Genomic DNA, 27,999 nt, shown 5'->3' with positions numbered 1-27,999 from the left:
AGAGATTTGGCTGCTTTAAGGGCAGCATTCCTTGCAGCAATATTGGCAGGATGATTTCCCCTAGCTTCCAGAGAGTCAAGTTTAGAATGCCCCAGTATCTTAAAAGTAGCTAAAGAGGCAAGTAAAAGTATTACATTAAATAATTCCTGAACATAGGGGCCATTTAAAATTTTATTTCCACTAGAAGTTAGGAAGCCACACTACTTCCACAACATTCCAAAATCACAGGTACTCTAAAAGCATATCTACTATTGGTATAAATATTGCCAGTTTTGTCCTTGGCTAAAGTACAAGCCCATGTAAGAACATATAATTCAGCTTGTTGGGCTGAAGTAACCATAGGTAAACATGCTGCCTCAACAACATCAAAAGGAGTTGTAATAGAATACCCATAACAATATTTACCATTGCCATTTAAAAAATAAGAACCATCAGTGAACCATGTGAAGTCAATGTTACCCATTGGAATCTCCTGCAGATCATTATGGGGAGTCAGGAGGTGGTCCGTCAGCTTTAAGCTGTCATGAGGGTCTCATCAGTAACAGAGGGAAGAGTAACTGGGTTAAGGTTATTATAGTGTAAAAGAGTTATGTGAAGGACAGTTAACAAAAACACTTCATATGAGGCGACTGACTGAGAAATATTGAGTGTGATGAGAATTCAGGAGAGCTTCTACAGCATGAGATACAAAAATGGCTAAAGGGAATCCCACAGCGATTTTCTCAGTGGCCTTAACCAAAACGGCAGTGATCGTAATGGCTCCAAGGTAAGGGGGAGGGTAGCCCCGTCCAGTTGCTGGCTTTAATACCCTATGGGTTGGTGATGGTCGCCGTGTTTTGGGTGAGTACCCTATGTGTCTGTGTTCTGAGGGACACAGTGTTTGGAAAAGGTAGAGGACCAGTGGTGGGATGAGAAGAAAGAATTGTATGTCAGGAGAAGGCTTTTGGAGAATATTAGTCTTGGGAGATGAGATTTTAAGCCTTAGAGAACAATTTTTAAAAGACAGTGTTATAGAGGTCTAATTGACATAGAATATAGTGCACATATTTTAACTGTACAGGGTGATGTTTTTCCATATGTACATTTCCATGGAACCATCAGCACAATCAAGATAGTGAACACATCCATCATTCCCCAAAGTGTGCTTGTTCCTCTTTGTAACCCTTCCCTGCTTTCCTCTCCACCTCCCCATCCCAAACAACCACTGATCTGCTTTCTGTCATTAGAGTTTAGTTTACATTTATATAAATGGAATCATATAAGATGTTCTCTTTTTTTTCTGACTTATTTCACTCAGCATAATTATTTTGATACTTGTGTGTATCGGGTGTATCTATAGTTCATTCTTTTTTATAGGGGAACAGTATTCAATTGTATGAATATACCACAATTTGATTATTCATTTACCTGTAGATGGACATTTGTGTTGTTTCCAGTTTTTGGCTATTACTAAAAATGCTGCTATAAACATTTGCAGGGCTTCCCTAGTGGCACAGTGGTTAAGAATCCGCCTGACAATGCAGGGGACACGGGTTTGAGCCTTGGTCCAGGAAGATCCCACATGCCGCGGAGTAACTAAGCCTGTGTACCACAACTACTGAGCCTGCGAGCCTAGAGCCTGTGCTCCGCAACAAGAGAAGCCACCGCAATGAGAAGCCCGCGCATGGCAACAAATAGTAGCCCCTGCTCACTGTAACTAGAGAAAGCCCGCGCGCAGCAACGAAGACCCAGCGCAGCCAAAAAAAAAAAAAAAAAACCCAAAAACATTTGCAAACATTAAAAAATTATTATCATTATTAAACATGAGAGTTCTTAATGAATATGAAAAGGGATTGAAGGGTCATGAAATGCTGGTTACAATCCTGACTTCTCTATGCTAGTGAAGGAGGTCTTGAGCTAGTGGAAAGATCCTGCCTCCCCTTTACTACCTGAAAAGACATGAGATAGAATTAGTTAAAACACATAAATGTATCAAACCTGAAGCTACTTGGAGAAAGGTGTCATTTACAACACAATTTAAGGTTCTGTGTAAACATGGCATATTGAATATATGCATCTAATTTCTCTCCTTCAAAACCCATTAAAACTATGGTAAAGGGGCTTCCCTGGTGGCGCAGTGGTTGAGAGTCTGCCTGCCAATGCGGGGCACACGGGTTCGAGCCCTGGTCTGGGAGGATCCCACATGCCGCGGAGCAATTAGGCCCGTGAGCCATAATTACTGAGCCTGCGCGTCTGGAGCCTGTGCTCCGCAACAAGAGAGGCCGCGACAGTGAGTGAGAGGCCCGCGCACCGCGATGAAGAGTGGCCCCCACTTGCCGCAGCTAGGGGAAGCCCTCGCACAGAAACGAAGACCCAACACAGCCCCCCAAAAAATAATAAATAAATAAATAAATAATAATTAAAAAAAAGAAAAACTATGGTAAAGACAGCTCATGCAGCTCAATATCAAAAAACAAACAACACAATCAAAAAGTGGGCAGAAGATCTAAATAGACATTTCTCCAAAGAAGACGTACAGGTGGCCAAAAAACAAACGAAAAGATGCTCAACATCACTAATTATTAGAGAAATGCAGATCAAAACTACAATGAGGTATCACCTCACACCAGTCAGAATGGCCATCATCAAAAAATCTCTAAACAATAAATGCTGGAGAGGGTGTGGAGAAAAGGGAACCCTCCTACACTGTTGGTAGGAATGTAAATTGGTACAGCTACTGTGGAGAACAGTATGGAGGTTCCTTAAAAAACTAAAAATAGAGCTACCATATGATCCAGCAATCCCACTCTGCATATATCTGGAGAAAACCATAATTCGAAAGGATGCATGCACCCAGATGTTCATTGCAGCACTATTTACAATAGTCAGGACATGAAAGCAACCTAAATGTCCATCGACAGAAGAATGCATAAAGAGGATGTGGTACATATATACAATGGAATATTATCAGCCATAAAAAGGAACGAAATAATGCCATTTGCAGCGACATGGATGGACCTAGAGATTGTCACACCGAGTGAAATAAGTCAGAAAGAGAAAGACAGATATCATATAGTATCAGTTATATGTGGAATCTAGAAAAATGGTACAGATGAACTTATTTGCAAAGCAGAAATAGAGTCACAGATGTAGAAAACAAACTTATGGTTACCAAAGGGGGAAGGGAGGGGTGGAATGAATTGGGAGATTGGGATTGACATATATACACTACTATATGTAAAATAGATAACTAATGAGAACCTACTGTATAGCACAGGGAACTCTGCTCTGTGGTGACCTAGATGGGAAGGGAATCTAAAAAAGATTAGGTATATGTATATGTATAACCGATTCACCTTGCTGTACAGCAGACACTAACACAACATTGTAAAGCAAGTATACTCCAATAAAAATTAATTTAAAAAACTACGGTAAAGAAAAAAAATTAAGACATAACTCTCAAGGAAAGAGAAGATGAGAGTAGTTAACAGTGTTGGAAGCTAGGTAACTGATTTCACTGACCAAAGAAAGCCCAATCCTAAAAATGCAACAGGGAACGCTAAGGCCACCTTTTATCTACACTGAAGAATCCCCAAAAGACTCAGGAACTGGGAGCACGAGGTGCCTCTGGGACCGAAGATTATGGGGTGGGAGAGGGAGGGGCTAAAGTTAGGACTCCTGCACAGCTGAGTCAGTCATTTGGAACCTGCATCCACTGCTTTCCCTCCACCACCCCTGCAGTGGTGTATATGGACCCTGTAGAGTGTCCCATATACAGACTGGGTCCTGAATGCTGAGACTCCTGGCTTTCTTGCTTCACTTGGCTCTGAAATTCTGGCAACCAGACACCATCCAGGTGGGAGATTTAAAGAGTCTTCCCTGAGAAATCTGACTAGCATAAGAAAAAGGATTTATAAATAGCGACATCTGGGTTCCCAACAGACCTTCTAGCCAAGGCACTCTACACTGATCCTAAAGTGGACATAGCTCACCTACCAACTCAGTTTCCACTCAGTATTTTCTTTTTAATTTTAATTAAATTAATTAATTTATTTATTTTTTGATGTGGACCATTTTTAAAGTCTATATTGCATTTGTTAAAATACTGCTTCTGTTTTATGTTTTGGTTTTTTGGCCTCAAGGCATGTGGGATCTTAGGTTCCTGACCAGGGATCGAACCTGCACCCCCTGCATTGGAAGGTGAAATCCTAACCACTGGACCTCCAGGGAAGTCTCAGTATTTTTTTTTTTAAATTGAGATGTTTTTTCTCCCATTTTTATTACTGGAGTCCATTTTGTTTCAAGGGAGATTAATAGATTTAATGACTATCATTGTCTCGCAAATCACATTTAAAATAAACCTTGATACAGCAGAACTTAACACAACATTGTAAATCAACTATGCTTCAATTAGAAAAAGCAAAACAAAACTTGAATTATACTAAGAGCTCCAAGTTCACCCTGTGGGTCAATGGGGCTCTACCTACACACAAGTGAGGAACTTGGTGTAGTGGTTAGTGTGTTTCTGCAACTGTTGATCTTTAACAACTGTCAAATAGTTCCACAGTGCTAGATTTTGTGCTTGAAAAAACAGATGATGGCACCGATCAAAAATGGTTCCCTGCACAAATACCTTTTCTTTACTTCTCACTGAGGAAACATTCTACGGCATCAGCTCTTCTCTCACAGCCCAGGTCTGGCTTCTGTTGGCATCTGCTGGCAGCTGCTGAGCTAAGCCGAGCACCTCTTCCTTCCAAAGTCTAGAGGGGCTCTGGGTCCTGAGGAAGAAAGTGAATTAAGAATTCGTAGGAGGTGCTGACTGTACCCATGGCGGCTGCGTGGGAGCCCGGGGAGCCCGGCGAGCCCGGGAAGGCGAAGGTAGAATTAGAAGATCATGTGACGTTGGAGTAGGAGGATTTATCTTGGTGACTTTAGGACGCTGGCTCCATTGTAGGTGTAATTATGCAAAGCTAAGAATCCAGGAAAGACTTGCCAGAAAAGAAATTAAAACCAAGATTTTATATGAAAGTACCCACCTTGATCCTGAAAGAAAACAAACAGCGGCAGCAGCAGCAATTGAGCCGTCTTGAGCACAGAAAACCCAGACACGACTCACTTCGGTGTGAACAAAGCTGAGATCAACTATAGAAAGCATTTTATGTACCATAAGGCTTTCAGTCAAGTAAATAAAGTATGTGTAAGTTGTAAAAAAAAAAAAAAAAAAAAAAAGAATTACTTCGCTTCTAGCCTTGGAGCCGGTACTGGGCGAGGCTCTTCCAGAACTGCACTTGATTCTTCCATGAATCCCGTGTGGTCAGTGTCACCCTGCAGCTTTCTCCTGGATCGTGTACGGCAGGCGCACTCACGGTGCAGGCTTCAAGCTGCCTGGGGCAGAGTCCTGTTGCACCAAGTCCGGCTCTCAGAGCTCCGTTTTGGCCTAGGAGTGCGGCTATGAAGATTAAAAGACGTGCGACTAAGGCGCCAGCTCTGGACCAGCAGCAGGCACGCAGGGCTGGGAGGTTTCTCACAGTCTAGCCTCCAAAAGTTTCTCTGCACCAGTGGCTGAGCCAGGTGGCCCACCTAGTTATGATTTATGTAGTGGCAGCATCAAAATCAGATACTTTTCTTCACTTGAATACATTCAAGAATAAAGACCTCTGCTGACGGGGTTCTTTTTTTTTTTTACAGTATTTTTTAATTTTAATTTTAATTTTAATTTATTTTTGGCTGCGTTGGGTCTTCGTTGCTGCACGCAGGATTTCTCTAGTTGTGGGGAGCGGGGGCTACTCTTCGACGCGGTGCGCGGGCTTCTCACTGCGGTTGCTTCTCTTGTTGCAGAGTACGGGCTCCAGGCGCGCAGGCTTCAGTAGTCTGGCACGTGGGCTCAGTACTTGTGGCGCGCGGGCTTCGTTGCTCCGCGGCATGTAGGATCTTCCCGGACCAGGGCTCGAACCCGTGTCCCCTGCATTGGCAGGAGGATTCTTAACCACTGCGGCGCCAGGGAAGCCCTGCTGACGGGGTTGTTAACCTGGGGTTCACAGACTCCACTTCAGAGAGTCTCTAACTCCCTGAAATGGTACCCCAGTGTTGGTGGTAAGGGTCCACGTGCTTTTGCGGGAAGGACTATGGCTTTCATCAGGTAGTCTGGAGGGTTCTGACCCAAACAGGTTTAGGAATCAAAGCCTTAGACCTTCCAAGTAAACCGCAGCTGGGCAAAATCGCAACTTTGAACGGCATTTCAACCTGCCTCCTCGGTGGGCGGTACAAGATGACTCCACGCCCTCCACTCCTTCGGCAGCACCCCTGCTGGAATGGCTGAGGTCGGCCACGCCCCCAAACACCGCCCATTCCCCTGCTCGGGGGTGGGGCATTCCTACTGGGCATGCTCAGTACCAAGGGCTCGGGTTGGCCTCCTAGGCGGAAGCGGGTCCCCGAGAGTTTGTGAGTGCTTCCCAGGGTTCTCCGCGCCAACGTTATGGCCGCCTCCGTGTGCTGTTGTCTGCACATGGGGTTCTAGGGCTGTGGATGTGCTTACAGGAGCTGTCGCCACTAGTCTTCGACGTCTTTGGACCCTCTTCCTTTCACTTTCTTTTGTTGACACCTGTGTGACCTTCGTAGGATTCTGTTTTGGCTTCAGCGATGTCTGGGGTGATGTGGACCCCGGAGCTGGCCCTTCTGAGGGGCTTCCCCACTGAGGCTGAGCTGCAGCAGTGGAAGCAGGAGGGAGTCGCCGGTTCGGGTGAGAGGGGTGCACCTGCCAAGGAGGGACTGAGGCCAGCGTGGGGACTGCGGGGAGAAGGGCGGCGGCTGGGTTCTCATCCCTTCTGGTTTTATTTTTTTCCTACCCAAATCTATCTGATTCTTAATGCTGTGGGTTGCTGCATCCTTGACATAGTGGGCGCGGTCCTCAGGCTCCGTGCATGTCTTTACCCCAAACTTCTCACCGTCCAGGTTCAATAATAATAATGTCAATTGTTTTTCTAATCCCTTAACATTTCTTCAGTCATTTAATATTTAGAATAGACCTGTAAGGTAGACACTACTTTTATTCCCGTTTTGCAGATGGAGGCATTTAAGTACAGATTGGGTAAGTAATTTATTTAAGGTCACACAGCTGGTAAGCGCAACAGCTGAAATGAGGCAGCAAAGATGTAATCTTGTAAGCAAAGCACATTTACCGGAGAGAGAAAGAGTTAAAAGGCACATTTACTAGTGGGATATAGGCACATCTGGTTGTGGGGTTTAGGCTGGACCCAAAAGAGAAATAACAATGTAGGACAGTATATATCCCGTCCTATATATTTGTGTGTGTATGTATGTGTGCGCGGGCCCGTGTTTGTGTGTATACGGGATAGGTGCTTCAGGAGAGAGGTAGTTTCTGAAGTTTGGGTCTGGAAGTCTTATGGAAGAAGTCAAACTTGACTTGATTTTTGTTTAAAGAGTAAGACTGACAAGTGGAAAAGTTCCCCAGGAGGAGTCACAGGTGTAAAAGTGTGGAGGCAGGAATGTGCATATGGATATTAGGGGAACAATGAGTGAACGAGCTTTTCATCAGGGAGGACAGTGGGGGTAGGAGGAGCCAGATTGTGAAAGGAAGCTTTGTAAGGAAACTTTTCTGTTGTCAGTAGGAATTCTTTAGAATTCCCAGCAGAATTCCTTTTGATGTTACTTGCTAATGAGGAATATTATTTCTGGGTCTAACTTCTGCCATGCTGCTCATGGTATGAATGAGCTTCTAATTCTAGGAGAGGTGATGGGCAATTGCTCAGTGCTTTGTGGTTAATGTATAGGAAGCATTCTAAGTATATACATTTTTTTTTTTTTTGGCATGCTGAAATGGTAATAGTGTTACCTTTTACAGTATGAAAGTAGCTGTTCTTTGGATTATTGGACTAATTTTTTTCTATTACAGAGATTGGATCTTTCCTACAATTGCTGCTAGAAGGGAACTATGAGGCCATATTCTTAAATTCATTGACTCAAAGTATTTTAAATTCAGCAACGATGACTGAAGAAAGGATTGACAGCTATCTAGAGAAGCAGATAGTAACATTCCTGGATTACTCAACAGATTTGGACAAAACCAGAAGGTAGAATTTTATTTGAAATTTTCGTAGGGAAACAGATTCTGAATACACTTAATATTGCCTTGACAGTGTAAGGCACTGATTTTTGCAGTTGAAAAACCTGGCTTTATGTTTACTCAGGACTCGACTCATGATGTACCAAATAATCTATGTAAGAGTTTCTGTCCAGAGGACCATCGAGAATGAAAAGGTAAAGTGGTGTAGGATATACAGGTTTCATATATAACACTGACTTATGACTGGGTGGTAGCTGCTAACCCACTGAGTTTCTAAATGCTTAAGTCTCATAGGTTTTAGCCATAGACAAGACTTCAGACCTTCTTTTCTTTTAACTTGAAAGTGTACACTCTCCGTCTTGCTGTTTGTAGATTGCTGAGTGATAATTGTAACTACTTTTATTATGTTTTAGGTTATCTTTAATGTTTTTATTATGGAACCCTTGGTTTGTCTTCTTCCATTGACGTTTATGTAATTTTATAGGATTAAATATAATGGATAGTTACACAGCAGTGTAACCTAAGTTTTTCAATGGCTTATATTTTACTGTTGTTAGTTTGTTAATATACCTTCCTTTTCTCTACCATCTCTGGCAACCACATCAAGTTTTAGTTGTCTTTAAAACAGTTTTGTTTTACCATTATTTCTAGGGAATGGCTTCATTTAGTTTTTCAACAAATCAACTACTGGCTAGGTGTTGAGGTTGTGAAGATGAATAAAACATAATCTATCTATAAGGAGTTCACAAAAGAGTGCTACTATAGGCATTTTATTTAAAAAATTAGTGTCATTCATTTTTATTTTTCTGGTGTACTAGTAGTTTACATTCCTCTGATGTCGTTCTTGATTATTATTTTGCTGTCAGATATGTGTGCGGTATCATAGCCATTAGCTTTGTGTGGTGCACATGAAAACACACATACACACAAACACATCATACACTGGTAGACCAGAATTCGGCTTGTCACACAGAGCTGAGAAGAGACATTTCAGTTACCTCATTATGAGGTGTTTGAAAATTAAACTCTATTCTCAATTCCCCTTAAGGATTTTGATTTTTAGTTATGACAGTTATATTAAGGCTTTGAGATCTTGCTGCACACCTGTTTCCTCAAGTTTCCTAACTTCTAATTACAAACAGGCTCTTTTGTCACCTGTTTTCTGCTCATTCTTTGCTCTGCTCTCAGTTGTGCTGCATCCAGAGCATTCCGGCTGCCACAGGCTTGTAGGCTTGATTTTTTTTTTTTTTTCCTTAAAGAATCTTTCTTTTGAGGTAGGGCCTAGGGGATATGGGAAGAAGAGGATGGCTGCTTTTATTTTTCCTTCAGTGTGAAGCTACAGGATTCTCTGGCTGCTATTCGTTAGAGTTGAATCCCCACCTATTTGTGTCTTAATCTAGGGGTTGGCAAATTACTGCTGGTGGGGCAAGTCCAAAGTGCCTAAGAATGATGTTTACATTTTTAAACGGCTGGAAAAAAAGTAACACGTGTGACCCACAAAGCTTAAAAGTTTTTTTTTTTTTTTAATCTCTCCTTTGCAGTATAAGTTTACCTACCCACTCCTGTCTTCAGCCAAAGTAGGATTGAAAAGAAATGGGTTCAAGTGAAATTTCTAGGGTTTTTTTTTTGTTGTTGTTCTAATAGTTGGTAGTACAGGATCAGTAAAATATTTGAAAACAACTTTTTGTTGTCAGTTTTCTTTTGTATAAAATCAGTTTTCCATCCAGTCAGTGTCAGAGCTGTTAAATAGAACACAAGACGAAATTCTAAGTGCCTGATAGGGTCCTAAACCAGTGCTGTTCAGGAGGACTTCCAGTGATGATGGAGACATTCTGTGCGCCGTACAGTACGGTAGCCAGTAGCCACGTTTGGCCATTGAGCACTTGAAATGTGGACAGTGCAACTAAGGGACTGAATTTTAAATTTTATTTAATTGTAATTAATTTAAATTTAAAACAGCCATGTGTGGCTCATGGTGATAATATTGGACATTGCAGACCTAAATTGTTTCAGAAATTTTTTTTGTAATACTCTCAGATGATCTCAATAAATGTTGATATCTTACATTTTTCTTAATAAAACTGAAATGAAATAGTGTGTTTATGGTTATACAGTGATAGTGGCTCATGTTTATTTCTTTATTCTCATATGCAGACAACAGCTGATATTCCTACTTGGTGTGAGCAGTTTGCAACTTTTTGTTCAGAGTAACTGGACGGGGCCTCTTGTTGATTTACACCCTCAGGATTTTTTGCCGTCTGTTTTGTTCCAGCAGTTTAGTGAGGTACGCTTCTTGGAAATGTCATATATAGGTATTATTGTGTTGTTTATTCTTTAGGAACGGCTCTTTATAAACTGGAGTTAATAATAGGTAGGAGAGAAACATGACTTTATTGCTTTTACAGAACCTACGAAGAATGCTTGTTCATCGATCAGATTTTTAATTCCAGAAGTTCCGTTATCAGACTCAAACTCCTCTTCAGATGCTCCCCATTTTATGGAGCTCTGTTAGCTGCTCTTTTTATTAAAGTGCAGGCAGCTGCACCAGTCACCCAGCTGCATATGTTACCACAGTTACATAAAGATCTTTTCTTGCAAAGCAGAGAATGTGGAGATCTGTTTAATTTTGTTGCAGGAAACTTTTGCTGCTGTCCTTACAAACAGTTCCCAGGGGTGATTTCCTTTATGTTACAGATACACTTATTTGTATTTACTTAGAGTGTCTGGCAAAGAGGTGCTCCATGGTGACAGTGATTCTTATTATCCATATATGGAGATAATATTATTGACCTGCATCAGTAGGTCATCAGTAGAGCTTGCAGTCTGATTTCCTCAGTACTGTTTGAGCACATATACGCAGGGCTTGGAGGATATGACATGCTCTGAAAAGAAGTGTGGTAACTGATTAATCCAGCCACCTCAGAACTAGAGCATTACTATCGATCACTCAGCCTGGAAGGCTGCTTAGCATCCAAAACTTGCACAGCAAAAGGGACCTATTTACTGTTACCTGGTTTCTCAGAATTAGAAGTAACAAATGAAAGGGGAATGGAGTTGTTAGAGATTAGTGTTAATAATTTGATGGTGGTTGGAAAGAGAAATACAAAAGCAGTCATAATCTGAAGCCTCTGTACACATCAGTTTACTGAGTCATTATGTTATATTGCAATAGAGTAATTGAGATTCATAATGCTGGCCCTAAATCATTATTGAAAGGTTCAAAGCTCTTCCATATCTTATGTCTAAGAAGGGAATTTAATCTATACTTTACAAAAGTTTTCATCCAAAATGGTTAAAATAAAATCCCCAAGATTTTGGCACTTAAAGAGATATGCTTCAACTATCTAGGTAATTACTTATAAGGAGTGTCTCATTCCCTCTCTTACTGTGTATGAAACAGTTTCTGGCCTCTATTGCCCTATAGTGCAGGTTAGAAACCCACCAGATAAAATCGTAAATACGTACTGAGCGCTAACGTGTGGTTGGAGTGGTGCTTCATTCATGTATGCTGTATCAGTTGAGAAGACTTGATGCTCACAGTGGTGAAGGAAACTTGTCAGAGGCCTTATAGCTGGGGGATTGGAACACACACTTTCTGGGTCCGAATTCAGTACTCTTTATGCTATACTAAAGTAGAAGCACCTGTAAAGTTAGGTAACAGTTCAAACAGTACAGAAATGGGTTACATGAGAGATTCAACCTATTAAGAAATACTGAAATTAATGAAGAGATGTGTGGAAAGTGAATTTTGTCTGAGAAGACCTTTTCATCAAGAGTGGACCTTGAGCTAGAACCTGAAAGGTGATGAGGAAACGGACAGGTAGAGAAGAGAAAGAAATACGTTCTAGGTGCAGTCACATGAGCAGAAATTGAGGGGAGAAGAGTGCGGTGTTTGTGGGAAACGGATGCTTTGAGCCTGTTGGAGCAGCAGTAAAAGGTCAGCCTTGATGGGGCTCAGACCAAATCATAGGAAACTTTAAATAAGACCTTGATTTTAATTTTTTTATTAGAAGTGCCTCATATGGGACTTCCCTGGCAGTCCAATGGTTAAGACTTTGCCTTCTGATTCAGGGGGTGTGGGTTTGATCCCTGCTCTGGGAGCTAAGATCCCACATGCCTCGTGGCCAAAATACCAAAATCATAAAACAGAAGCAATATTGTAACAAATTCAATAAAGACTTTAAAAATGGTCCACATCAAAAAAAAAAAAAAATCTTAAAAAAAAAGTGCCTCACACATTCCAAAAAGCATACAGAATGTGTACAGTTTAAATAATAAAACTCCTTTGTTCCCACCACCCGGCTTGAGAGAGAGAACATCACCAGCATTGTAGAACAGAGCTTCCTGACTGCCGTTCCCCAGGTGTTGAGCCCCTTTGCCATTGCAGTAGCTGTGTGGGGCCGGCGCTGGGGAGAGCCTTTGAACTGGTCTCGTCTGGTGTAGTAGCCTTCTCTAGTTACCTGATGTGCACTACAAATAATAGCATCTTCTGCATTTGCTCTGACTTGGAAAAGGTTGGGAAATACAGGGATACAAGGTCCCCTGTGTGTGCTTCCTGGTGGTATCCCTGGCCCCCTTTGTCTCACGAACCACTCTCATGAATTTTGTGTTAACATTCCATTGCTTTTCTTTTTTTTTTTTTTTTTTTAATTTTATTTATTTATTTGGCTGCGTTGGGTCTTCACTGCTCCATGCATGCTTTCTCTAGTTGCGGCGAGCAGGGGCTACTCTTCGTTGCAGTGCATGGGCTTCTCATTGCGGTGGCTTCTCTTGATGCGGAGCACGGGCTGTAGGCGCGCGGGCTTCAGTAGTTGTGGCTCGCGGGCTCTAGAGCGCAGGCTCAGCAGTTGTGGCGCACGGGCTTAGCTGCTCCGCAGCATGTGGGATCTTCCCGGACCAGGGCTTGAACCCGTGTCCCCTGCATTGGCAGGCGGACTCTCAACCACTGCACCACCAGGGAAGTCCTCCATTGCTTTTCTTCATGGTTTTAGCACCTATGTATGTATGTATCCCCCGAGAACATATTGTTTAGTTTTGCCAGTTTTTGAACTTTATATAAATGAAACAAATTGTGTGTGTTCTGTGACTTGCTTTGCTCAGTGGTGTATTTCTGAAATTATACTATTATTCATTTTTACTGTTCCATAGTATTCCAGTTGTATGAATGTACCACAGTTTATATATCTGTTCTACTCTCAATGGCCACATGGGATGTTTCCATTTTTTGCAATATATTATGTACAGTGCTATTAGGAACACATCTTCTGGGAATCATTTGCAAGAATTTCCAAGCACAGCATGCTTAAAAAAAAAGGATAGTGTTTGGTGCAGTGTGCTAAATGGAGGAGGCTGTTTTTACTGGCCCTCAGGCTGTAGTTGGGCAAACTTGGAAATGCTTCCCAGCACTGAGTTGGGAAGCTCTGCTGAGGACATATATCTGTGAGTGGAGCTGCTGTGCCCTAGGGTATATGCATGTTCTGCTCTTCTTGGTCATGTCATGTTGTTTTTGAGAGGATTATTCAATTTTTACTCTTTACCAGCAATCTGAGAATTTGGGAGATAAAGGGAGTTGACGTTTTTAAACTGGGGAGTGGCACATCAGCATTTTCTAGTTGTCATTTTCCTGTGCTGATTTATGTTTCATAGTTCTTGTGAAGGACAAATATTTGTGAATATACTTTATGGTCATTGAGTATAGTCATCAAAGCCAAATTAGTTTTCCCTGCCTCTAAATTACGGCCTTGGCATTTTTAGCACTGTTTTTTGACCTCTGGTGCTAACCAGCCTCAGGGGAATAGCAGTGAAGGTTCATTTCTGAGTAGGTCACCTCTCACCCTTAAAAGTTGATCTAGTAATCTAGTTTTATATTAAGTTTATCTCAGATGTTGACTTCTTTTCACTATTCTGATAAATAAGTATTTTTATATGTCATATGCTCTCTTGACTGAGGAGTTGTTCCTAAGGGAGTTGTAACCTTCATTTTGTCTGTTTTAATATAAACAATCCTCTTTATTTATTTATTTTTTGGATTCTTTTCTCTTGTAGGTTATTACAGAGTGCTGAGTAGAGTTCCCTGTGCTATACACTCATCCTTATTGATTATCTGCTTTACATATAGTAGTATGTATTGTTCATCCTCAAGGTTTATCCATGTTGTATCATGTGTCAGAATTTTCTTACTTTTAAGACTGAATGATATTCCATTGTATGTACATACTAGTTTTGTTTTGTTTTTTGTCTTTTAATTAATTAATTTTTTTAAAATTTATTTTTGGCTGCGTTGGGTCTTCACTGCTGCACGCGGGCTTTCTCTAGTTGCAGTGAGCGGGGGCTACTCTTCGTTGTGGTGCGCGGGCTTCTCGTTGCGGTGGCTTCTCTTGTTGCAGAGCACGGGCTCTAGGGGCGTGGGCTTCAGTAGTTGTGGCACGCGGGCTTAGTAGTTGTGGCTCATGGGCTCTAGAATGCAGGCTCAGTAGTTGTGGTGCACGGGCTTAGTTGCTCCGCGACATGTGGGATCTTCCCGGACCAGGGCTTGAACCCGTGTCCCCTGCATTGGCAGGCGGATTCTTAACCACTGTACCACCAGGGAAGTCCCACAGTCCTCTTTAAAACTCAGTCATTTCCCCAAACTTCTGGAAGCACATTTAGAATTCGGTTGGAATATCAGTGTTATGTCACAGGAAGATAGAAAAGCATTTAATTTTTTAATGATGGTGATGCAAGGTAACTCTAGGAAAAGAAGTTTATTTATTTGTTTATTCATGCATTCACTCCTTTATTTATTTATTATTTACCCTATTAATGACATTTCCAGAGGACTTAGAGTAGGAGGTTTGGTAACCAACTAAACCTTTGAGTATCAGAGGTAATGAGATCCAAGTAGTATATCATGGAGTATCTCTTTGTGTAATTTTTTATTTGTTGCCCTGTTAAATTACTTGTTTGTTATCTTTAAAGATTTCATTTAGAAGATAATGATCTAAATTTGTGCTACAACAGGTAGACATCTTTCTCATCTCAATGTGATTAGAATAAGGATTCTTTTCCTTAAAGGCATGTCTTGTACTTCACCAGCTTGGTTTGGATGTTAGGAAATAAAGATTGTTAAATCCATCTAAATGGCAAGATGATTTGATGAGGCTGCAGGTCCAACTTGGTCACATTAGGCAGGGTCTTCTCTCTAGTTCTTTTTTTTTTTTAATTAATTAATTATTTTATTTTTGGCTGCGTTGGGTCTTTGTTGCTGCGCACGGGCTTTCTCTAGTTGCGGTGAGCAGGGGCTGCTCTTTGTTGTGGTGTGTAGGCTTCTCATTACGGTGGCTTCTCCTGTTGCGGAGCACGGGCTCTAGGCGTGTGGGCTTCAGTAGTTGCAGTGCGCGGGCTTCAGTAGTTGTAGCATGCGGGCTCAGTAGTTGTGGCTCGCGGGGTCTAGAGCGCAGGCTCGGTAGTTGTGGCGCACGGGCTTAGTTGCTCTGCGGCATGTGGGATCTTCCCGGACCAGGGCTCGAACCTGTATCCTCTGCACTGGCAGGCGGATTCTTAACCACTGTGCCACCAGGGAAGCCCTTCTCTCTAGTTCTTAAGCAGTAGATTCACTTGTGTATTTGGTACCTCCACTTGGAGGTCTCACAAGGTACCTCAGACTCATTGTGTCCAAGACTGAACTCATGGTGAGGTTCTTCTCCAAACCAGGTCTTCTTCTGGTGTCTGTGTCTCAGTGACCCACACTACCATCATGCAGTTGTCCTAGTCAGAAGTCTAGAAGTGATCCTGGCCCTGTCCTTGAGGACTTCCTCATGCTTAGCATAGCCCTGGAGCTTGCTGAGAGGCAGGAAGAGGTAGAGAGGTCTGAGGGGAAGGCAGCATGAGGCGGTAGGAAGAACACTGGTTTAGGAGTTGGAAAACTTGGGCTATAATCTCTGTTCAGATGCTAATAACTTCTGTGTGATTTTGGACTGCACTTAACTTTTTTGTATCTGTTTTCTTCTAAAGTTGAGGCAGTTGTAGTACTTCAAAACAGTTCCTTGATCATTGAACTTAAAAAAAAAATTCCTTCTACCCTCAGCGTAGGTAACAGTAAGCTTTATTTGTGGTTTGGTGGTGGTCATTCACATTGTCTTTATTCCTCTGGTACACTTTTCAGTAATGATGAAGGTTAGGCAGAGGATGAACCCACAGCTATTACTTTCTTACCTTTATTGAATGTTTCAACAAAGCATTGAGCCAGACACTGGCATCACTTGGATTGTTTAATCCTTACAAGAACCCTGTGAGGTTTAGGTTCTATTATTTTATTTTATAACTGATGAAACAGAGGCTTCAGTTAAAAAAAAATTTATCTATGCCCACAAATTAATAATGAGAAAAAGGACCCGATCCTGTGTCTGTGACTTAGAGCCCATGTTCCTAACGTTGAGCCTTCCTACTATCGATTTTGTGGTAACTGTCAAAATGATTCAGTCCACATTTTAAAAACACAGGTGCTTGGTCTGTTGTAGAAAATCTCTGTTCAGTAGGAAGTAGATTTTTTAGAGGCATACCTTTTGGGCAGCCTCTGTTCACATTGGTCCATGATTGTATGCCTACTCAGCATTTGATATGTAAGACCTTGTTGTATTTTGGCTTTATAGTAATTACGGAGCAGCAATGGTTTGTAATGACATTAGCCAGCTGGTGAAGCATATATGAAATGTAGGTGTTTAATATGAATACTTTCACATAGGGATGGTTTTTATTGAGAAGCTATTTTGTTGTAAGTAAATCTGTAAAGTCATGATGCTTCTTCAATAGTAGCATTTTCTTGGGCTTCCCTGGTGGTGCAGTGGTTAAGAATCTGCCTGCCAATGCAGGGGACGTGGGCTTTAGCCCTGGTCCCGGAAGATCCCACATGCCACGGAGCAACTAAGCCCAAGCGCCACAACTACTGAGCCTGCACTCTAGAGCCCGTGTGCCACAACTACTGAAGCCCGCGTGCCTAGAGCCCGTGCTCCGCAACAAAAGAAGCCACCGCAGTGAGAAGCCCGTGCACTGCAACGAAGAGTAGCCCCTGCTTGCCACAACTAGAGAAAGCCCATGTGCAACAATGAAGACCCAGTGCAGCCAAAGATAAATAAATAAATAAATAAAATAAATTTATTTTTAAAAAAAGTGTGCAACTTGGGAAAAGCAAATTAAAAAAAAAAAATAGTAACATTTTCTTGATTGCCCTGTTCTCTAAAGCACAAGCAGGCGGCTGGCTGGCTGTCAGGGCAGGCTGGAGCTGTAGATCTCTGAGGGCATTTGTAATGTTAGGACTCCGTCCAGTGCCAACTGCTGTGTAATAGATCAGTGCCCGTGTTTCACAGCTGATTACCTGGAAAATATGTATTCTTTTTTTTTTTTTTTAATTTATTTATTTTATTTATTTATAGCTGTGTTGGGTCTTCGTTTCTGTGCGAGGGCTTTCTTTCGTTGCGGCAAGCGGGGTCCACTCTTCATCGCGGTGCGCGGGCCTCTCACTATCGCGGCCTCTCTTTTTGCGGAGCACAGGCTCCAGATGCGCAGGCTCAGTAGTTGTGGCTCACGGGCTCAGTTGCTCCGTGGCATGTGGGATCTTCCCACACCAGGGCTCGAACCCGTGTCCCCTGCATTGGCAGGCAGATTCTCAACTACTGCGCCACCAGGGAAGCCCCAAAATATGTATTCTTATAAGACATATAAAGATTAGTATGTTCTAAATTATATCATTTAAAATTTTTTTTTTTTCAGGTCAAAGGACTGGATGCACTCGTTCTGAGTTTGCTCATTCTAGATGGTGAATCAATCTACAGCCTGACCTTGAATCCTATTCTGCTATTATTAGCACGAATTTCCCTAGTGAATGTAAGACATAGGCTGACAGCTCTTCAGGTAAGGGAAGAAAAGGAGCCAGGAGATTCAGACCCAGGTGTGACTTTTGTGCTGATTAGCATAAAACTTTAGGTGTGATGCTGAAAATGTCTTGGTATATTTGTTTTCTAAGTCTTCTTTAGGTGTATAATTTTAAAATCTGATGAAAATAAGCAAAACCTGTCTCCTCTCATGAGATTCGTCTGGTATAAAATGAGATGTTGAGCCTCTTTAATGGGGTTGTATATATGTGTTGTGTGTATATTTGCATGTGTATAAATGTTCATTCTCTGAATCTTAAAAGTAGGTTTAAAAACACCCTTCATAGTTTTTTGTGAATTTCATGTAAGGATGATGAGTAGCCATAAGTATAGCACTTTCAGTAGATCTTTTTTTTTTTTAATTAATTTCACTGTTTACTGTTTTTTATTAAAGCTCCTAGAAATTTTTTTAAAATAAATTTATTTATTTTATTTATTTATTTTTGGCTCCATTGGGTCTTCGTTGCTGCACACGGGCTTGCTCTAGTTGCGGCGAGCAGGCTTCTTATTGTGGTGGCTTCTCTTGTTGCAGAGCACATGCTCTAGGCGTGTGGCCTCCAGCAGTTGTGGCACGCGGGCTCAGTAGTTGTGGCTCACGGCTCTAGAGCACAGGCTCAGTAGTTGTGGTGCATGGACTTAGTTGCTCCATGGCATGTGGGATCTTCCCAGACCAGGGCTCGAACCCGTGTCCCCTGCACTGGCAGGTGGATTCTTAACCATTGTGCCACCAGGGAAGCTGTTTCTTGATTACTGTTTCTTGGCTTAAATTCTACCTTGTTTCATATTTGGGTTGGATTTAGTAGAGCATTTGTTGTATGTCTGTTATATGGTTTCTTTAGGTCACATATAAATTAGTGACAAAAGTACTGATACAGATAGCTAACACGCAGTAGGAGGTGATAAAAACCACATGAGAGATTCGAAGAAAGTCCTTGAGGTGTAGTGGAGGTTGTCAGCTGTGCAGTGTGCAGGCTCCGTCACAACTACTCAACTCTGTGCACCTAACTATTCAATCTGCCTTGTAGTGTGAAAGCAGCTGTAGATGACATGTATGTGAATGGGTGTGACTGTGTACCCATAGAGCTTTATTTATGGACACTGAAATTTGTATTTCATATGCTTTTCACATGTCACAAAATATTATTTTTCTCTTCTTTCTTTCTTTTTTTTTTTGCACTGATTTAAAAATGTAAGAACCAGTCTTGGTTTTAGGCTATAGGAAAACAGGTGGTGGGCTGGTTTGGGTCCATAGGCTGTAGCTTCCTGACTCCTGTCTTGATTGTTGCAACTTGGGCATACAGACCTTGTATTTCCAGAAATAGTAAATCTAAATTTTATGTGAGATCTCCCAATTTGTTGGCTGAAAAAGTTTAAGAAACGCAATATTTCTGTGGGCAAAATGTGGACTTGGTCTGTACTGTATAAGGGCTTACTTTCCTAAGCATTTAAGTTGTGACAAAGAGGAGGTAAGAAGGGAATCATGCCTCTTTCAGCAGCTCTCATGAGGACAGATGATTTGGAATCAGTTGTACCAGAAGGGTTTTTAATAGATGGGTTTCAACATATCCTAGCGGATATAAGACCTTATCTTTGATTTTTTGTTTAGTGATGTTAGCTTGAATAAAAAAATGTTTTCCCAAGTTGATCTGAGTTAAATGATCTTATAGACTGACTAGTACTTGGCCCTAAAGGAAGTATCATCAAAGCATGAGGTTGCTAAATGGCATTATTTTCTTTCTAGTGAGACTAATGGTCAATGAGTTAGTGATACAGTTTTCTTGGTGGAAAACTTTCATCAGCAAGTACGTTAAGCATTGTTTGTAAAAAGATACATGTAGTATCAACAGCTTAGGAGAACAAGGAAATATGTGAACTGCTGGGTGCAGATGTCGTAGAATTGGAGAGATAAGTTACCTGAGTTTCTTGGCAGATGCTAAACAGCTTTTGACTTCTGTTTTAAAACCCTATTTTCTTGTACATCTCCCTGCAAAGATCATTCTGTGCTGAAACCTTGCCTTTCAGTTGAAATGTTATAGTTTTCTTCCCTTTGGGTCTTTGATATATCATTCTGTAAATGATGATGTTAAAAATGATTTCTTTGAGAAATGAAGATAAAATGATAAAGAAGCATGACATGCTTATCCGAGTTAATCTTCACCTTTTAAATTAATTTTGAAATGGCTGGATCTTAAGGAACATATCAGGCTGTTTATTATGATTTTATTTTTGTGGAACTATAAAAGAAGATGATTTTCCCCCACCCCCTAGTCTGTGAAGTGTATAGACTAGTGTTAGTAATATGTGAATGTTGAGTAAAAAGAATTTTGGCTTTGGAATCAGACCAGAGTTTGTCTGGCTCAGCCACTTAACAACCGTGTGGCCTTAGGCCAGTGAATTTCTCTGAATATCAGTTTTCTTATTTATAAAATGGACTAAGTTGGCAAACATTTATTGGGTTTCTTTTGAGTACACTCATGCTCCCTGCCTTCTAGGAGGTTATTGACTAGTGTGACTTGTCAATCAGAATATTCTGTAATAAGTGCTATAATCAGGAGACAGGATCTAGGAACTATCTAAAGCAAGGCTTCTAGTTTTCTTTTTTATTAATGCCTCAAATTGTCTATTAAGTGATTCCTGACAGATAGAAAAAGGCACTTTTGTTTTCTAGTAGAAAAATAGGCTATGCTTTCTTTCTTTGTTTCACACTCCCCCTTCTCCCATCTGAAGATTTTGGGTTAAGAGTTAGTTTATAGATCTGATTTTTAAGAGTTGAGCATCTTATGTCGTATGTTTTCTTGAAAGGGCAGTCTCTTTGACTGGATCTATCTAAATTCCCATGTCTAGAAAAGGAAAGACTGCTGCCAGACCTGACTCACTTATTGCTGATAGCAGATAAGGGACAGATAATTGAAATATAGACTGACTTCATCAGCCTGGTGATAGGAAAAGAATGAAAATGAGACAGCACCTCAGGGAATTAAATTAAAAATGATGTGAAACTTCTCTCTATTAGATCATTCTACCTTTCCTTTCCTTAGATGGACTGAGGGAACAGCATTAATAATTAGAAACGATTTTGTCAGGGGGTCAAAATTCATTTGTGATTTTATGATTGTTGCAGCACTTGTGTGTAGTTTAGAAGGGGAGCAAGCAGTTTTACCCCTTAATCAAATGAAGAAATTAAGTTCAAGTAAAAAAAAATGCTTTTGGTAATTAAGCATGATCTCCTATTAGTAGGTATTGCTTTAAAAAAAAAAAGGAAAATTAATTTTTCACTCCTTTGTGCAATATAATTTAGAGTAACATAGTTGTAATTAATTTAGATCATTCAATGCATGATCATACTTGGTAATTTAATGAGCCTATCAAAAATATTTAATACTTACTACTTGCATGTGCGTGCACACACACACACATGCATAGCAGAAGATCTAGAAGAATATAAACCTTTGTCATGCGTTTTTCTGGGGGAGGAGAATGGCGCTGAGGCAACAGAAGAGAGACTTTCATCTTCACTGTGTATGCTTCTGTATTGGCTTGTTGTTGTTTGTTGTTGTTTAATAAGGATGTGTTGAAAAGTAAGAGTAAGCATCAGAGAACTGAGAAAAAGCTACTGTGTTCTCAGCCTGTGCATTAGTCAAGACAATGTATAAAATGCAGTTTCTACCCTCCAAAATATATGGACCGGGTATTTACACACTTGAAAAACAAGAGCTCTGCAGTGTGGTGCTAACTTCTAGGCACAGTGTGGAAGTTTAGAGAAGTGAGAGACCAGTGTGTGCCCTGCTAGTGGGAGAAGGCTTCATGGAAGAGGGTGTGGAAGAGATCTTCCCAGTTTGGGGAATATCTGAACCCAGGGGATATCTTACCTTGTAGTTTGCATAGCATACGTTGCTTCAAGTAGGATACAGAGATGAGGAAGACATGATTCCTCATCTTGTTGGCTAGATGGCGGACAGCATTGAAAGCTAGATGACATACACGAATACGGTGGAGTGTGTCTGCAAAGAGAGGTGCAAACAGTGTGCTGGAAGTTGAGATGAGGGAAAAAAATCACCCCATAGAAGGTTCTTGGGGGAGCCCTCCTAGGATTGTTGGTATTGGATTATGGTGCTGGTAGAGTGTCACAGCAGAGCAGCATGATTACAGTAGGCATTTTAAAGGAGGAAATGGTAAGTTCGAAATGACATCAGGAAGCCCAACTAGCTACAAATACAGGGTTTGAGAGAATGGAGGAGAGATGTTATTCTCGTGGAAGACATGGCAGTGGATTTGGTATTATTACTGAAGACATAGCAGCTTATTGAAGGGGAAATTTAATCTCACAAATGTAAAAAAATTCTAAAAATTGATTTGAATTAATGTAAAATGTTTTTCCTAAGCATCCTTTTAATTCATCGTAAACACGTTGGTGTTTCCTTTTTCTAGAGCTTGCCATGGTGGACTTTGAGATGTGTGAATGTTCACCAGCAGTTGCTTGAGGAACGCTCACCTCAGCTCCTTGCTCTTGCTGAAGACTGCGTTGATAGAGGTATGTCGCAGACGTTGTTTGCTATGAGCATGTAGCTCCATTCTGTTTTCTTGGCTGAGACATTCCTTTTTCGTCTGTTGTTTGACAGCAGATGGTAACTTTTTTTTTTTTTTAATTTAAGCTCATTGATTGATTGATTGATTGATTGATTGATTGATTGCTGGCTGTGTTGGGTCCTCGTTCCTGTGCGAGGGCTTTCTCTAGTTGTGGCATGTGGGGGCCACTCTTCATCGCGGTGCGCGGGCCTCTCTCCATCGCGGCCTCTCTTGTTGCGGAGCACAGGCTCCAGACGCGCAGGCTCAGTAATTGTGGCTTACGGGCCTAGTTGCTCCGCGGCATGTGGGATCTTCCCAGACCAGGGCTCGAACCTGTGTCCCCTGCATTGGCAGGCAGATTCTCAACCACTGCGCCTCCAGGGAAGCCCGATGGTAACTTTTTGTGTTCCATTCTTTCTGGATGTGGAATTTCACAAATTATTAGGATGTCAGATTATAGGATTTCTTTTTTGTCTTTGAATTTTTAAAAAGGCAATCACTATTGTTTATATTACCTACTTAAAAGGAGTGATTTATTCTATGTAGGTCACCATGATTTTATCACAAACTGCCTAAAGGTATTTAAATATTTTCTCGGTTCTTTAATGTAAGAAGCCTCATTAGAAACAAGTGTAAACTCCCTTTATTAACAAAAAATCTTTAACTAATTTGAACTGGAGTAAACTGTGCCAAATTGCATGCAGAACAGGAAATTATTTATCCTATATCCTACTGAGTACATGAAGAAAGGATTCAGGTTTTTTTTTTTTTAAACATTTTGTAGAAAATACATTCTACTGAGGATGACAATGGGTAGAGAGGCATTTTTGCATTTTATTATTTTTTATTGTAGTATATAATGTACATATAGAAATGTGCCTAGAATATAAATATAAAATTAAGTAAATGATCATAAACCACACACCCCTGTAAATGCCTTTGTTGCAAATGCCTCATATGTCTTTTAGGAAAACATTTTGAAAAAGGGGGAAAATCTTGGGTACCTTGACCCTTGATTTCCCTGGGATTTTGGAACAATTATTCCTGACAAAAGTTGCCAAACAAAAACAAATTCTCTTGTAGTGAAGGAATACAGAACACAAGTAAACTTGAGTTCAGAAATGAACTTCTGAGTTTCAGAGAAGGGATTTGATGTTAAGTGTGCCTGATTCCAGAGCCCTTATTCCTCTCACATCACAAGAGTATGAAGTCATTATGTATGTGGGTGCGTATGTGTGTTGGGGGTGGTGGTTAGTATCACTCTGCGTGGAGAAGCAGTGATCTGCACTTGATTGAGGCGGCACATTCGTGAAGGCGTAAGACAGCTCTTGTGTGTGTGGGCATGTGTAATTGCAAGGCGCTGCTGTACCTTTCTGGAGTCTGGTTCCTTTAAAGGTGCATCTGTATAGTAACAGGCTAGGTCACAAAGCACTAGAGAGGACATTAGTTTGTGCAGTAACAAATACTACTATGCTAGAAACTAGTTTCTCAATTTTTATTTTGTTCTAAGACAGAAATACATACACATATGCTAATCTTAGATAAAATGAACATCTATATGTGATTCAAAATGAGAATGTCAGGTAAATATTATTCAGACAGTATAATTGTTGTTTATGTACCTGGACTTAGTTTATATTTGTTCAGGATTTTAAGTTATGTAAGACTGTGGAACAAGCAAGGGTGTGTTAGATCAGACTTGTACATGTAAAAAAAAAAAATTATTCTGAGCTTAAACTTTGTATATATAAAACAATATTTGTTCTGCCATGAAATTTAAACCTGACATGTTAGCAGATTGTTTTATTAAATGTAAGCAGTTTACTTTTCTATACAATGACATTTCACTACATGTACAATGATGCAATGAAGTAACAGAACTGAAAAACAGTATTTCTTTTTCCTGTAAAAGTCTTTGGTTTAATGTTTTTGGATTACAAAAGGTTTTTATGGGCAAATTTAGGCTGCTGAACCATCTATATTTTTGTTAAGACTGTAAGCAACTCTCTAAGTTGTGAGCAACTTGAGGGCTGATTTTTTTCTTGTTTCTGCTTAATGCCTAGAAAATAATAAATATTTAATGCATATTTGTTGAATAGTGATAGCTAATATTTATTGAGCCTTTTCTACATTCACTTTTCAGGGGAGAAGTTGCAGAACTCCCTCTATTTGTCCTCCATCTTGATAGCAGTTTTCATCTGAGTTTACTTCTGTACAAAAGTTTTTCAAAAAGTGAAATGTTATAGAAGTTATGAGAAAATTGATCCTATCCAGATACCCTATGGGATTTTGAATCTTCTTCTTATAGTGTTGCCTAAGTGTGGAGTTCTCTTGCGAATGAAATATGAAGTTGGACTTGGAGAAAATTAAGACCTGATGCCCAGTTTAGCAGACGTCATTGTCCTCTTTCTATTTTTAGTAAAACGAAAACTGTATAGACTACGTCTTCCCGCATTCATGCCATTTCATATTTTTAAAATGAAGTGAGATACGTTCCATAAACAAACTTAGTGCAAGGGAGACAGAGGAGTGGGGGCTCACAAAACTGGTAAAGTTTTGAAAGTCAGAGATGAGTTGAACTTTACGGATATTAATGGGAAAAAAAGTTGATTTTTTCCTGAGGATAGTGAAAGCGTTTGGAAGAAGATGGCATCAGGATTCAGCCCACTATTTCATTTTGTAAAAGGTTATTACATTACACTGTGTAGCATTTTATACAGTTTTGTATGCTTCATTATACTTTTATGGAAAATCGGTAAATGAACAAAAAAACAAGGTGTCACTGGGAGTTTTTGTTTCTCTTTTTGTAAAGGAAATCAAGTTTGATGCAGTTGCCAGAGGGAAAGCTACATCTCTTCCCTTTATCCCATATAATATATATAAATCTGCGTTTATGTCTACATCTTTACCACATCTCAGTGATTAATGTTCTTAATGATGACCCTTAATTAAGAAAAGAAAAAAAATACCTTTTTTATGTACCATTTTAAAAGGTAGGAACCATATGAATGATAGGAACCATTCTCTTCTTAGAGAGAATTCTAAGAGGTAAAATTTAGTTCCTAAACAGAAAGTGTTAACTAAGATATCTGGAAAATATGACTCTAAGTGACTCATTCCCCAAGTGGTCTCAGTTCTTTTCTGCAGTATATTTTAGCATATCATTTGCTTTGCCTTGCAACTAAGAATTTTTTATGTTGCTGTTCTAGGCTAATCAACGACATTTTTTATTTTATCTACTCATAAATTGGTCCATTTTGGCTATGTCTAAGTGTGCACATAGTCTTAAACTGCAACATTTCATAAACAATTTTATTTAAAAAAATGTTCTGGGATTTAACCCAAATGTTGACCCAACAGTCAGTTATAACTGAAATATTGTTCAGAGTCCAGAGAAGAATATTATATTTGAAATGTTGCCCTTGAAGGATCATCAAAAAGTTGGCAAGATGTTTTTTCTTCTTCTGTCTATGAAACATAAGCAATTGCGATCTTTATACTTTTGTCCAGGAATGTTGCATCAGTACAATGTAGTGGAATGCAACCCATCAGAATGTCAGCATAACTTTGCTGGACTGATCACATCTCTGAAAGGAGTGAGTTAGAATCTTGAAAAGCCTGATCCTCAGTGCACTCTGAGGTCCTCTTTTGCATGTCATACTGATGAAACCATGATTCTCTGAAGGCTGCTCAAGGGCACACAATCATTTATTGTGGGATCTGATACTGAAAACGTGTTCCGTGTAGTGCATGAGATGTAATGTTGAGGTTTAGGTATATGAAGATGGGCTTATGTCTAAGAGAAAACAGGCTAAAATGCTTTCTCTGAGATTCTACTGTAACATTTACAGGAAGCTCTGTGACTCTAGGCTTAGATTGTTTCCACATCGAAAGAGTTCGTCAAGAGATTAGTTTCTTGGTGACTGATGAATGCATCGATTTTTTTTTTTTTACTTTTTTTTTTAACATCTTTATTGGAGTATAATTGCTTTACAGTGGTGTGTTAGTTCATGCTTTATAACAATGTGAATCAGTTATACATATACATATGTTCCCATATCTCTTCCCTCTTGCATCTCCTTCCCTCCCACCCTCCCTATCCCACCCCTCTAGGTGATCACAAAGCACCGAGCTGATCTCCCTGTGCTATGCGGCTGCTTCCCACTAGCTATCTATTTTACGTTTGGTAGTGCATCGATTTTTAAAAATAAATTTGATACTTTGGGATGGATGTCATTAAATATACTAAGTATAATTATCTAATTATAATTATCCATATGAATCCATAGGGATTTCATTTTAACATAGCTTTCAATAATCTCATGAGAAGAGATTTTGGTTTTAGCATACATTTTAAATATATGCTAAATATATTAAATATATGCTGGTTGACATTTTGATCCAGAAGGTCATGAATATTCATTTCCATGGAGAACCTACTGATTTATTAAAATAATAAATACATGTCTGTTGGGTCAACATGCTCCTCTTTCTATTTAAACTTGAGTTATCCAAAGCTTAAAACTTTGTGTTCACAGTTGACTCATTGTTTTCCATCATTCTTCGTATTTAGCCAGTTCTTAAATCTTATCAGTTCATCCCTAAGGGTTTCGTATCCATCCTTCGTTTCCATTCCTACAACTCTTACCCTAGTCCATGTCTGAAATCTTTAGTTTGGAAAGGCCCTTTAGAGATTATCTTGCCCAGCTAACTCATTTTACAAAGAATTGAGACTCAGAGAGATTGTCCAAGAACCAGAACTATGATCTGGAGTTTCTGACTCCAAATCTGCTTACTCTTCTTTCCATTGCTTTTCTCCAAACTGGTCAGTAGGGCAGAATTCTAACATCTGATAGTAATAATGCAGTTTACATTTCAGTAGTTCTTACTCCACACCAAGTACTGTTCTAAGTCTTTAAATGTGTTAACTAGCAACAACTCTATGAGATAGAACTGAAGACTTGATATAGGAAGGTGTAGTAGTGGATTTGTGTGCTTTTTTTTTTTTGCAATGTTTTTGAAGTATAATTAACCTACAGTAAGACTCATATTTAAAGTGTACAGTTGGTGATATTTTACATATGTATATACTTGTGAAATTATCACAATCAAGATAATTAACAGAACCTAGAGTTTTAAGATCTGACTTTCAGTTTCTGTTCTGTCACTGACACCCTGTGTGACTTCAGGGAGCTCGTCTGACTTCCAAACCTAGTGTTTTCTTCTGCGTAAAAATGGTCTTTAAGTCCTTACTAGGAGTAAAATAATGTAATTCTTTGTAGGCCAGCTTCCCACCCATCCTAATGCTGGGATCTGTTGGAAGATTGTGTTCAAAAAAGTTATTTCCTTTTTCATTGGGCTTTCCGAGATGACGGTGAGAAGGAGGTCATTCCATTGTTGGGATCTGTAATTGCTACAAAGTGCTTCCTTTTAGTAAATAAAAAAACCTGCTAGTCTTTCACT

The 27,999-nt window shown here is 40.1% G+C and overlaps 1 protein-coding gene across 5 annotated transcripts in view; it reads left to right on the top strand.

Annotated features, from left to right (window-relative positions):
• Window positions 1-6,420: 6,420 nt before the first annotated feature.
• The window catches only part of TTC27 (tetratricopeptide repeat domain 27), a 190,670-nt gene continuing 169,091 nt past the window's right edge, over window positions 6,421-27,999 (top strand). For 3 of the 5 annotated variants that reach the window (XM_082426979.1, XM_082426977.1, XM_082426976.1), the window contains exons 1-5: window positions 6,423-6,718; window positions 7,892-8,069; window positions 10,217-10,346; window positions 17,810-17,950; window positions 22,399-22,501. In XM_082426979.1, the coding sequence (XP_082283105.1) occupies window positions 6,619-6,718; window positions 7,892-8,069; window positions 10,217-10,346; window positions 17,810-17,950; window positions 22,399-22,501 (652 nt within the window). In that variant the 5' untranslated portion in view covers window positions 6,423-6,618. Of the gene's footprint in view, window positions 6,719-7,891; window positions 8,070-10,216; window positions 10,347-17,809; window positions 17,951-22,398; window positions 22,502-27,999 lie in introns of all 5 variants that reach the window. The other 2 variants (XR_014254108.1, XM_082426978.1) reach the window with 1 other exon arrangement.

This window comes from Balaenoptera physalus (genome assembly GCF_965194825.1).
Source record: "Balaenoptera physalus genome assembly, chromosome: 15".
Taxonomy (NCBI): Eukaryota; Metazoa; Chordata; class Mammalia; order Artiodactyla; family Balaenopteridae; genus Balaenoptera; species Balaenoptera physalus.
Note: the sequence above shows the minus strand (reverse complement) of the source record. Positions and strands in the feature narration are given on the sequence as shown.